The sequence below is a fragment of the Hetaerina americana genome, unplaced genomic scaffold, assembly GCF_022747635.1.
Source record: "Hetaerina americana unplaced genomic scaffold, ioHetAmer1.1.p SCAF_4, whole genome shotgun sequence".
Lineage (NCBI taxonomy): Eukaryota > Metazoa > Arthropoda > Insecta > Odonata > Calopterygidae > Hetaerina > Hetaerina americana.
This window is the reverse complement of record NW_027286985.1, coordinates 14,206,944-14,220,985: the sequence shown is the minus strand read 5'-3', so window position 1 is coordinate 14,220,985 and position 14,042 is coordinate 14,206,944. Positions and strand designations below refer to the sequence as shown.

The window sequence follows — 14,042 nt, the reverse complement described above, 5'->3', positions numbered from 1 at the left end:
GAGGGAAAGGAGGCTAATCCGCAACCTGTACATGTATCAGACTACTCAGGTGCGGGTGGGGAACGGAGAGTGCAGATGGGCAGTGTTAGGAAGAGATGTAAGGCAGGGTTGCCCATTATCACCGGTGCTGTTCAACCTGTATGCAGAGGAAATGATTAAAGAGGCATGGGAAGAATTGGAGGTAGGGATGAAAGTGGGCGGGGAATTCGTAAAATCAGTTAGGTTTGCTGATGACCAAGCTTTAGTTTGTCAGTCAGCCAAGGGGCTGCAAACATTGCATAGTGAATTGGAAATTCAGTGCGACAGGTATGGGATGAGAATCAATATTTATAAAACAAAGGTTATGCGATTTTCCAGGAAGAAAAAGGGCTAAGCTAAACATTAAAATAGGAGGTCAAAATCCAGAGCAGGTAGAACAGTTTACGTATCGTGGAATTGTTTTGGACCAACACTGTCAAAGTAGTCGGGACGTAAGGAGAAGATTTGCACCAGGCAAAGAGGCTTTCACAAGGAGGAGGGAGTTGATGACAGGGAAGTTGAGAAATTATGTCAAGAAAAGACTCGTAAAAACTTTGATATGGAGCGTAGTTATGTACGCCGCGGAAACGTGGTCACTGAAACAGGAGGAGAGACGTAGATTGGAGGCTTTTTAAAGGTGGCTGTGGAGAAGAATGGAGAAGGTGAAATGGACCGAAAGGAAAATAAATGAGGAAGTAATAGGTATGATGGGCCAGGAGAGGGGTTTGTTAGGAGAAACCCTAAGGAGGCAGGAAATGTGGATGAAGGGGGTATTGATCGGCAGTGGGAAGTTGAAGACTAAAAGATGGGAGAATGTTAGGCAAACGAGGAAAGGGAAGGGACAGGGTGGGGATGTTGGACGGGATGAAGCGAGGAGGGAAGTACTCGGTGATAAAGAGAGACTTGATGTAGAGTAAGTGGCTGGAGTTTTTGTTTTGTTTTGAGTCACAAAATATTTATTTGGTAGTCGTGTCCATCCGAAACCTACCTTAACAGGTAGATTACTGAATAGTAATACCATAATTATCATGTTGCAATTCGCTTGCACACGAAGTGGTATAAAATGGTTTCTTCGAGTAGAAAAGAGAATACAATGTTTAGAGTTAAGGGAGTATTAAGTAATATTCATAACCCTTGGGCAATTTGGCATTCGAAATGTACACAATTAGTATTTTTTTATATTTGTTTCCACTTGAGTACTTATAAATCCACGCTAAAATCTCGCACTTAGGGAAACAACACATGGTCTATTTCAATTTGTACAGGTCTAAGATTAATGCTACACACATTAGAGGTGTTCACGAATAAAATAGGTAAGATTGTAAAACAAAAGATACCCACGGCTAAGATTAGGCGTGATGCAGACAAAAGAATCAACGCAAAGGAATCAATTCAATATATTTGTTAGGATTTTTGGTGTTGGAACTATAATGGCAGTGCCCCTCAATAGTTATTAACTGGCTAATTTAAAATATCAGACAATATTACAACAAATGGTCTTACTATTTGGAAATCCGTCACATCTCCAAGCTTTGAGAGACTGTTTAATTAACCATTGAACCCCCATCCCTTGGGATAAATGATGATCCTTTTGCAATGTTTAATCAATCAATCTATAATACTTAAATAGTCGGCAACATATATCAAACACACTGAGCTGATGAAGTAGAAAAACGATGATGAGAGGACCTTGAAAGCAGTTGCAGTTCATACTTTGCCAACGGCTATGGTACTATCACAAATGAACGTTATTGGTACGTTAAGGTATTACCTTTAGAAATAAATTAACAGCTATAAATTGATCTTTATCTTGCCTTGAAATTTTTAAAATCACTGGTGATTTGTATTTGATTAATGATGATTCGTATTTGTTTGATGAATGCATGTACCCTTCCATTTTTATCAAGAAAGCAGGGGTAGGCAACAGATTTCCGATGTTTAAACTCACGTTTAACATCTACCCAGAGCTTTGCTTACAAGGTTTTACAGATTTATCAAATTAATTCATCTCTACTAGATGTAATATGAAATATTTGACTAAAGCCGCTGAGTGCCTACATTTTGATTTCGCAATTTTGATAGACATCTTTCGACGCTGAAGTCACGCAATATAGGCAACAGAGATTAATAACAGCCTCCTCCTAGGCATTTAATTCTAAGCTAGGCGTTAGATATCTTTCCACCTCTCAGTTTTGATAGACAAATGGCTACCTTACCGCAACTAAATTACAACGCGCGTCAAATGCGACACGGTAAAACAATTAGTCTCATTTCTATAAAACGAAAATATTTTTTCAAGGGACGTATGCAATAAAAAAAGCTTTTCAACTCGGTCCCGTGAAAAGAAAAACTTCCTCGTGCACGAGAAATAGTTGCTCTTTTGTACAAAAATAACCTTTGTTATTACCGATAAAGATCAGGTATAAGGTATCACGTTCGGATACGAAAGCGAACGATTTGGATTCGTGTGGTGACCCCAACATCTTAACCCTGACCCGAATAAAAATGTCTGTTAACCTACACAATTAAATTTCTATTCGTCCCACGTCATTGTGTACACGCTTCCGAAATCCAATAGGATGTACAACCTCAATCGGTCTTTCAAGTTCTAGAAGGGAGCAATACGACATTATCTGCTGATGCGAAGATACATAGACACGTCAACGAAGACCAGATGTCATATTAATTCATTTCGGCGTAAGTTACGCAACGCACCCCAGGAAGACTTTCAAATCAATGATGCATAGAGGCCAGCAAATAATGAACTTGTGTTATGTCAGGAACGTATGGAATTACATTCTATAAATATTGCAGTTTGCATCCGTTCGTTTTTTATCAGTTTTCAGCCTGAGTTGTTTTCGGTTCGTTCAAATGAAATGACAACTGATAATTTTTTAAAGTCAAATCAACCTGGATTGCAATTTTCCTGTTACTTTAACTTAACTTTTAAGTTATTCTTTGAAGGAACTATTCAGAAAGTAAACTGAACAAATACTCTTAGCATTTTGTTTCGATTTCTTGCTCTTTAAATGCTGCATGTAGCTCTATTTCTAATAACCATTCTTGGCGAATAAAATAGTAGTAACTTCACTTGTCATTTTCACGCCGACTTTGTCAACAAATAGGAGGACAATTTCGAGTAGATTATGAAACGTTGAAAATAACTCCGAGTGCGAAATCGAAGGATTCATGAAGGTAGGGCCAAAAGAATTCCTTGTGCTTCCTACGGTTTCCCGCAAATTTACGGAAAAGACATGAAACGTAGGTTTACCGAGGGGAGTCCAAAGACGTAACACGGATTTGAACTCAGAAGGCTAACGCCCTGCTCTCTAAAGAGAGGACTTACACCACTGATAAAACCCTCTATTCGCCAGCCTATGCTAGCTAAGCTAAAAGATAGTCTGAATGATTATCTTGATTTAACTCGATACATTTAAGCAATGCTTACCTGTCCTGGGATGGCTGCTGATACGAAGAGGGCGAGGGAGTCCGGCCACGGAAGGAGACGGTACTGTTCCCACCACCTTTTAACTATCAGTGTCACGTAAAATCCCAGCACGAACGACATCGGTATCGTTTCACTCTGTTCGCTGAAGTACATCTTTATCTTCTCGAATGTCCTGTGGAAGGAAGGTTCAGGAATGTAGTAAATTGCATTGGAAAGGACGAATGGTGCCTTCGCATTTCATAGCCTTGGAAGGAAAAAAAATCCGATTTGACACAAGTTTTTTCAATTTCTTGGGAGAACAAGAGAAAATTAAAAAGATATCAAGGAACCGTCACTATTTTAAAAGGGTAGACTGAGAGAGGAACAATTAAAGGACAATATAGAAAAAAATTAAGAAAGGAAAGACTCATGGAAACAAAAGAGGAATGTGAACGGAGTTTGAATATGCATAATATAAAATGAAGACATTCCAGAATTGGTACTACAGGCAATAAATTCTAGTGATTTAATATCATAAATAGTGAATTAGCCAAACATCCTAGAAATGGTAATTCTAATGGCTACTCTATTTTTGACAGGGATTGGCCATCTGGAGCATTATTAGGAGGTGGGCTGCTCATGAAGACCAACGGCGTTGGAACGTAAAAGGTAGAAATCTGATTTTGCTGGCCATGTTAATTCAACAGTTTGGTTGATTGCATATAAGGAACCCATTTAGGTCCAAGATCCATATAAATAATGTTATTTAATGCCATATAAACTAAATATAATATAAGATATATTTTAATTAAGATTATTAAAATATTTAAATTTATTGCCAACTTTTATTATTATAATAGTGTACATAATTTTTAGCTTTATATTATATTTAACACTCTCTAATTCATGGTTATTTGAACAGAATACTATAGAAAATTCGTAGTAAACTCCTTTTCAGTAGATTGACATGGGTCTGTTGAATCAACCATAAACATCATCAAGGCACTAAGTTGTGGCATTATTGTTTAGGGTATAATTAATAAATATGTTACTAATTAATATAGACTGGAATTTCCTTCGTTATCACATTGAAAAGATCTATTTCTCTGTTAAAACGATAGGACGCGGTGCAGATAGCATTTGAATACGACTCTCGGATGCGAGTAGGAACCACTCAAATACTTCCGGAGGAGAAAAAAACACTCATTTCAATATCCTTGAAAAGGATTGAGGGCATCAGGGATACAGCGCAAGGGCGCCCTGTATTTTATATCATAAACTTAAAATACACCTAAGGGTGAATTCTCCTCCTATATAATTTTTTCATTTCCCATTTTTCGGGGCGAAAATATCAAAATCCATTCTCTCTGAAACTGCAAGTCATCATCTTTACTGGCCTGTGTACCTGCTCACAGGTTATTGCACGCGTTCTGAAATGCAAATGACGCGGTTCATAGAATACGAATATCCTTGAGGCTTGAATCCAGATCTAGACAGTGAGTGATTATGATAATCTAGTCCATGTGCCCGCAGGAAAAAAGCGTTGACGCAAAAGGGATGTTTCTATACCTGCAAATTTTAAGTAATCGAGTGATTAGTACGAGTAATTGATTAAATGTTAATTCATCATAATGATAAACTGGTAGATCTACTGAGTGCTTGAACAAATATACGGAGAAATTTCAGGTTATCAAATTGAAATTATAGTGCGTGGTAGTGTAATTTTCGGTAGTAATTAGACAATATGTTGACTGAGGTAATAATTAAAGCGTTGCATGTCCCACTCCATGCATGCTAAATTATAGATTTATGCAATGCCAGAAACACACTACCAATGCGATTGTATTTATCAGTACTAATGTCAATAGATCAATGGAAATGGCAACTTGAAGTTGTTGATTTGATTTTCTCCGAATATTAAGGATTGTGCATGTTAATTATAATTAAACAATTCTTCGATGGTAAAATACGTATGTATAAATGAAGATCATACGTGTTTATCACAGATGTATCTTTGTGAACTAAAAAACGATTGTTCATTTAGAGATAACGTGATAACTTCTAATTACACCATATTTCGCCGAGGTGAAGAGAGTATATCATAGTCCCTTGGTAGTTACATGTCAAATACATAAACCGACTATTGGAAGATTTTGGCCCCGATTCGTCATTGCTAAAGTCTCAGGACAGCATTATTTATTCGAATTATTAAGCATGTGGTAAGTAAACCGCATTTACCTTTTACTTTAACATACGCAATCCCTTTATGTTATTTCATTATCCTCCTCATTTAATTATTAATCAATAATCCACGAAATATTCTAGACTTTAACTTATGAAAAAATGAAAATAAGTATCGATATTATGGAAAATTAGTGAAAGTCATGAAAAAGCAGCTTTAACTCGGAGGAAGTCCCAAGAAATTGAAAAGGAAGGCTTGCAGGAAGCACCAGTGCCTGTCACTTCTCCAAGGAAAGGCGAGAGAGGAGGGAATCTCATTCACCAAATATAAAATAATTTTGTAATTGTAATCAATGTATTTAAAACGCTATGCCATAACGTTAAAATGGTATCTTAGTTTATGGCACACATATGAATAATATTACTTAAGAGTTTCGGTCTAAGCTCTCTATATATTTCTACTTCTGAGTCATATTATTTTTCGATAATAATGACAGGAATTTCTCGAGGGAATATGCACAGGAAAGTAAGAGGGAATAAATTACATCAGAAGAAACAAAAAATATTCTGAGAATCAATATGGAAGAACGTTAGTAAATTTGAATATTACGAGAAAATGGCATCAGGAAAAGAATACAACAAATTGCAAGGAATTATTTTACAAAATAGCAAGTAACGATATGCTGAAATAGTGAGAAAGACCGATGTAGTATATTTATTTATGGTTCCGAAACATGGCAGCGATCATACTTGTATTTCGCGTATTTTCGCTAACTACGAGTATACCCCTTCATCTAGCTAACCAACTCCAATGATGAGTGGTAATATCACGGTATGCATGCATCTGTAGCCTGAATTTGTATAAGAGTGATAACGCATTATTTTTCCATCGTTTGTACAATGATAAAGATAACTCCTACGTGTTTTTTTAGATGAGTAATCCTTCCTGAGGTCCCCGGGGAAAGTGGTCATTGGAAAGTTTTAAGAAGGGTTTAGAGAGGAATGATATTGTAATAAATATAAATTGAATGGATAGGAAGGTAAATAAAAGATTGTGACATGAGGGTGGAAGAGTAAGGAGTATTAGAAGAAGATAGAAACGGTGGATCTTTGGGGTACTTGGAGCAATGGGATGTAGAGAAATGTGAAAGAAGAGTACGTAAGCGATGAATTCGGTCGAAGATAAAAGATATTTTGGGCCTAAAGGGATGTTGGAAAGGAATAGAGTGTACGAAGAAATACTTTGATATCGAGCATAAATACCTTAAAAGTTTACGATTACGCCTATCAACTCAACTATTCACCGTCTAAAACTAACTTTTTATTAAAATATTAATTCATTTTTATGATTTATATGCCCGTTCGGTGGATGACGCAGTGCGAGAATAGAGAAAATTTACAAAGGAAGTGAATGATTGGTGCACTACACGTATACTGGAAGGTGAAATCACTATCAGGAAACCAGAGGAAAAATTCCAATTGAACAATCAAAGATTGAGGAAATTATTGAAAGAACAACGAAAGATTCAACAGAGATGGAAATAATACATAGGAGATCAAAATGGTAAAGACTAGGACATCAAGCTGTGACAGAGGTTATAACGCATATGAGCATAGCTTAGATCCAAGTATACTTTATGGCGAAACAGAAAGTTTATCAAGGGAATTGAAATTAAATAATGTCGGGAGGATACATAGCATCCTCGCCGAACTTCCTAAGATTTGAGGAAAGCGCGAGAATAAGAATTTTTGTGAACTAATACTTAGTATTTCTAAAGAAGGAATTTGACCGAAGGATTTCCTCAGATCAGTGTTGTTACCATCCCAAAAAAGAAACAAGCAGTCATATGGGAGGATTGTAGAAGAATTAGCCTGATTTTGCATCGGGCTGAAGAGATGTTCGGGATCATCAATAATAGGATTGAGAGGAGGAAAAATGATTATTTGGGATAGCCATTTTGAAAACAGAAAGAAGAGCGGCACGTGTGACGCCATAGCAGTAATGATTTCACTAATGGAGAAAAACAGAATACAATCAGGATGTATTAATTTTCCGTTAATTTGGTGAAGTCGTTTGATAGTGCGAATTAGATAAAATTAATGACTGTATCGCAGAAAATAGGAGTGGGGTGGAGGCGATTTTTCCGCAACCCGTAAATATCTCCAAACTGTCCAATTGCGAATGGTTAATGGATAATGCGAATGGGTAGTGTTAAGAAGATGAGTATGACAGGAGTATCATTTATCACCTGTGCTGTTCAACGTATTTGTGGAGGAAATGGTAAAAGAGTCATGAAAAAATTGGAGATAGGAATGGAAGTCGGTGGAAACTCATAAAATCAGTTACGTTTGCGGATAATCCAGTTTAGTTTTCCGGTCACCCAAGGGGTTGCAAGCATTAGAAGCATTTCTAGCAATTGAGTGCATTAGAGAGTCAGCGCGATAGGTATAGAATGAGAATCGATGTTAACAAAACTAAAGGCTATGCGTTTTTCGATAGAGAGAAAAGCTCATTTAAATATTAAAATAGGTAACAATGAACTTCAGCAAGTGGAACAGTTTATCTATCTCGGAAGTGTTTTGGACCAAAATGCTAAAGGTAGCAGGGGCATCAGAAAGAGAAAGCGTGCGGTAAAGAATCGGAACACAAAGAGGAGGGAAGTAATATCAGAGGCGTTCGATTGGGGATGTTGAGAAATGGCTCGTCAATAATTGGATATGAAGTATGGTTTAGTACGGAACGGAAACTTGGGCATTCAAATAAAATGATAAGCGTAGATCGGATGCTTTTGAAATGTGGATGTGGAGAAGGATGGAAAAGTTGAAATGGACAGAAAGGAAATGAAACGAGGAAATGCTAGGCTTGGTGGGGGAGAAGAGAGGATTGTTGGGAAAAATCCAAAAGAGTCAGGAAAGTTGGATACGGAGAGTTCTGATTGGCGGTGAGATGGTAAAGATGGTAATAGAGGTAAGAACGGTAGGCAAGAAAGGAATGGGAAGGAATAGGATAGGCATGCCGAATGGTATGAAGGGATGAATGAAGCATACGGAATTGAACTTTGCAGTTTATTGCTTAGTCGGATGTCAGGTTATGTCTTGTTAGGAGAGATGCATAATGTGGCAATCCAAAACCTACCTTAAACGGTAGAATACCAAAAACAATACCCTGATTAGAGATAGTTTACCTTGAAATAGGTCACTACAAACATATCAAAATTGTTTTTTTTTTAAAGATAGCGAGTTGTCAAGATGTAAAGAAGAGCAATCTGCCGATAGACCATTCGTGCTTATTATCTCTCCAGGAACAAAGCTGTCACACTGAAACATTAAGTAATAACTATTCGGTTCTATTTATAAATTAATGACAGAATTATAATCATAATAATCGCGCGGTCACCTTTTTGATAGCTAAGGCAGTCGTAACCAATCATTCCCCATATACAACGTGACAGGATTGGCAACATTGGCCATAAAAATTCGCTAGAATCATAACTACTTCCTTATGACTACGCACGTGGTCTTTACCAGGAAATTCAATATTAGAAGCGAAGGCGACAAACTCGTGGATGTACACGCACAACTAAAAAACTACTATTACTTCTCTTCGTGTTTTTCACGGTGGTATTGAAATCCCAAACCATACGGATACAGATGGAGTCCCCAGATATTTATGCAATAGACGCGGATACCCCCGGCAAAGTTGTTACCCTATTAATTGCTTCCTTCGTCGCTAAGGGGTTAATTCCATTTGCGAAATATGTGCTTTAGTTACCTCTGGCTTGCCTTTCTTTCGGAATAGGGACGGCCGAAATAAATCGATATGTATGTATATATATATATATATATATATATATATATATATATATATATATATATATATATAAAATATATGTGCAATGTGCATAGAAAATTGCCTCCTTGAATGGTGATCACTGGTCCCGGATTTATGCATGCAAATTTGTTTCATTACAGCTATTTTCCATTTCCCCCACCCCTCCGCCTTACTTTTACCCGCTTAACCCTGTTGCTCTCCATTAACCTCTCTAAATTATTTTCTTCACATTGTGAATAAATGAACTTCTCTCTGACCGAAGGTGTTTGTCATTGATTTTCGGTCATTCATTTTCGGTACTAAGTTCCTTTTTCCCCGAATCATCCGCAGAATCATTTACCCTAAAGAACGATACTTGAATATTATTCTTAAATTTAGTCTGCTTCAATTAGAGGTGATACAGGTCCAGGGTATATCGCGGAAATTATGACTTCAGAGTCCAAGATTTATTTTATTTCAGATAAGTTCATGTTAATTATTGCCATTGTATCAAGGCGAATTACGTGCACGTATTACATACATGATTATAAGTATCGTACCACCCGATCATGTTTGCCTTTCCCCTGATATTTTCTTAAATGCACTCCTTACTTCCAGCCCGGTATTTTGTTAGTGAAGCCAATGAAGGGGGAACCAATACTATTTTTATCATGAGACGTAGGAATATGTGTTTGCTATTAAACTTTGATGTTGTAACAATCAGAAGATAACTTTTCTTAGCAGAGCAAACTAAACATATATGTGTATATACATATGTGTGTATATATATGTGTGTGTGTGTGTTTCTGTATATATATATAAATGAGTACGTCCTTAAATATATCAATAACTTTTTCAGATCATATGATATTCACAGTCACAAAATTAACGTGCTAATGATCTCTAGTAACTATTTTATTAATGTGAAAACAACAATGATTTGTTTTCAGCCGTGAAATAGATATAGGGAATTTCGCTCGACCATCATCAAGGATCTCAAAAAGCCAAATCCTAATAGTGACGAAAAATGTACCACCAGAATAGGCTGGATTAAAAATAAGCGTCTCCACTGGAATACTGTGGGTCACACCAGCTGCAATCATACAGGAGCAAGTAATGGCTCACGAACAAAGCGGGAGATATTTTCTGAGAAATCTGGGGATGATGAAAAACGTGAGGGGGAAAATAAGGCCCACGCTCGCATTCATAGGCTTTCAAAGGAAAATGACCCATAGGCAAGAAATGCATGATCTGCGGATTCCATTAACGACGGCACCTTTCAAATTCCAATTAATACGAAGGAAGAAGGGTTAGTTGACGCGGAAATCTGCAGAATTGTACTCGGAAATCACGAATAATGCCAATAAATTATTCTTTCACTCAGGTGTCTGGAAAGTCCAATTTATGTTCGAAATACGACATAGATTCAATTAAAAAAGATCAAGGATCAGGTGTGGCGTAGAACAAATAAGGGCAACATTATTGAGTGGGCGTGAAATCGGGGGTTTCACGGAGAAAGGCCAAAAAACGTGATGTATTTTACGTATATGAAGGGTCCCTAAATCATATCGGGACTATTTGACGACCTTCCTTATGTTATAGCCATAGGCAATTCTCCTTACGACTTTAGACAGTCGAAAGATGTCCACTGCAAAATAAAGAAATTGAGGAAATGATACCCGAGGCCAATTGTACTGCACCATTCCCAAGTGGTCGACTGCTGACAAGATTCGTTGTCAACCAAACATGAAAAACATCGTACTTCGTGGGTTGGATTGTTCTTGGATTTGCTCACTCCCACCACTTTTACTCCACGTCCTTGAAGATGGGGAAAATCACAGAATGCGTGATGTTAAATTTGCATAATGAACGGATAACGTTGCACTCCCGTTTTTAGATTTCTCGTTGTTCAATTCATCATGTTCGATGTATTATATCGGAAATTATTTTTACTGCTCGCATTGATACACTCAATGTCCATCATGCGTGTGTTTCCAAACAATGGTTTTATAATTTTCAAGTCGAACCCAAGAGCAGTGAAAACACGAGATCGGAGAGATTTAAGCCTCAAAAACAAAAGGAATCGTGTTTTGATTCACTATATGCGAATTATTGTTTATGTATTTGCCATCTGGCTCCTATTAACGACTCTAGATTTAAACCAACATAGTTAAAACTCGGAATGCCGTTTGAATAGTTAAGCGTTGAGAAAATCTTTCTCCCTCGTTTGTCCTACCTAAGCAGAGGTTTTATCTGATTATATTCAACAGATTCAGGCGAGGTGTAGTGGAAGTTCGTCATCATGAGAAAAACAAAATTTGTCCTTTTCCACAGATTTACTACCTTGATCAAAAAGTTCCCGGAATAACCACCGTGTGGCGCTCCCATCGTTCCGATTTGAGTTCTGTTTTTTTTGTTAAATTGGTACATCTGTTGTTGATATTCCCTTTAAATCTTAGTGTCATAACTTGACATTTGCAAAAGTTACGTAGCCAAGAGTACATCTATCTCTGTGTGTGTTGGCGATTTTTTACAATTGCAGAAATGGATTTAAATTTGCAACAACGAACTTGTATTAAATTTTGCGTAAAAAACGGATTTAGTGGCGCACGGACGTTGGAAATGTTGGAAAAGTGTTTCGGCAACGATTCTCTAAAAAAAACGGTCGTTTACCAGTGGCACGAGCGGTTCAGAAGTGGTCGTGAGTCAATCGAAGATGATGAACGCAGTGGCAGACCATCGACATCGAAAGTCGGTGAAAAAATTGATAAAGTAAAAGAAATGTTGGTCAATAACCGCAAATTAACCATCAGAGAAATAGCGGAGGACTTGAACATTGCCTATGGATCCGCCCAAGACATTGTGGTTAATGATTTGGGTTTCCGTCGTGTAGCAGCAAAGTTGGTGCCAAAAGACCTCAATTTCATGCAAAAAAGAGACCGTGTTGACGTCGCAAAAGACATGATTTGCGAGGCTGAATCCGATCCCACATTCATCAAAAGGATCATTACTGGAGACGAGACGTGGGTTTATGAGTACGACACGCAATCCAGACATCAGGCAAGTGAATGGCGTTCACCAAATGAGCCGAGACCAAAAAAACCACGTCGTTTTCAGTCAAAAAAGAAGGCAATGCTGACGGTTTTCATGGATTACAACGGTGTAGTGCATCATGAATTTTTGCCAGAAGGCCAGACAGTAAACAAAGAGTATTATTTGGGCGTTATGAGACGTTTGCGTGAAGCAATTCGCCGAAAGAGACCAGAAATGTGGGCAGAAAACTCGTGGATTTTGCACCATGATAACGCACCGTCGCACAGTGCTATCATTATTCGTAATTTTTTGACGAAAAATGCAACAAATACCATCCAACAGCCACCGAATTCACCTGATTTGGCTCCCTGTGACTTCTTTCTGTTCAATCGAGTTAAAAAACCATTACGGGGAACGCGTTTTAGCAGCCGAGAGGAAGTAATGGAAAAATCGCAGGAAGCACTGATGGACATACCGAAAACCGAATATAAAAAATGTTTCGAGGATTGGATCAAGCGCTGGCATAAGTGTGTTGCAGCCGATGGGGATTACTTTGAAGGGGACAATATAGATTTAGATGAATAAACTTGTATTTTTAATTTTCTGAATAAATTCCGGGAAATTTTTGATCAAGGTAGTATTTGTAACGCACAACGCGTTTCAGTTCATCGAGCCATCTTCAAATACAGAAGATAGTTCGATGTACTGAAACTGTACAAATAAATCGGTGGAAAAGCGCAAATTTTGTTTTATCTGATGCTGGAAACGTGAACTCAAGTTATTATCCCAGAAAATCTGTTGATTTGGCTTATACGCCGCATGATTTTACTGAGCAATACGCTCAAATGCCTGATAAACCTGAAACATTATGCTATAATTCTCATTGAGCCTAAAACACGGACACTGTTGCAAAACTCGAATGCGTTGTATAGATTTTATATGAATAGATCAATCGATGAAGGTGAAATAAAAAGAAAAGGAAGTCAAATCACTCATTCATGGTAGCACCGATGCTGCCATGATCCCATTCGAAATCCATCGGCCGGATGACCACTCGGCGGGGACTCTCCCTCACTCACGCCCGCCTCTTCTTTTCCTCCCTGGTATTGCGTCTCCGGCGGGCGCGGTCCTTGCACGGACCAAAACCCGTGACACGATTGGAAAAGTGTCAATGTCGGGGGAGTCGGCTTGTTGCGAGATAGTTAGAATTGAAATAAACTCGTAAAAATAAATAAACTCCACAAAGGCTGACCTTGGCAATGTGGAACAATACGTCATTTTTACGGTCGCGCTCTCCTGCGAGTGTGTGTTTGCTGCGTGTAGCTCCCTCTCCCTCCTAATCCCACCCTCCACCACCCCACCCCCACCACACCCCAGGCCTCGCTTCCAGCCAGTGCTGAATACTTCATCATAGTCTGGTGGCGGTGGTACCTTGCAATTTATCCACCGGAGCGTTCGCTTTCCAACGCGCTTGTGTTATGTTTACCCCGGGAACTAGTTTGCACTGCGAATGTGTATGCACTTGAGTGGTCCATCTATCCTTATTTCCCTTCTCTCACGTCGTCGTAAAAC

General features: G+C 38.1%; 1 protein-coding gene across 1 annotated transcript in view; it reads right to left on the bottom strand.

Annotated features, from left to right (window-relative positions):
* The window catches only part of Best2 (bestrophin 2), a 261,189-nt gene that overhangs the window by 114,278 nt on the left and 132,869 nt on the right, over positions 1 to 14,042 (bottom strand). The window contains exon 3 of the mRNA XM_071590110.1: positions 3,467 to 3,638. Within this exon, the coding sequence (XP_071446211.1) occupies positions 3,467 to 3,638 (172 nt within the window). The remainder of the gene's footprint in view (positions 1 to 3,466; positions 3,639 to 14,042) is intronic.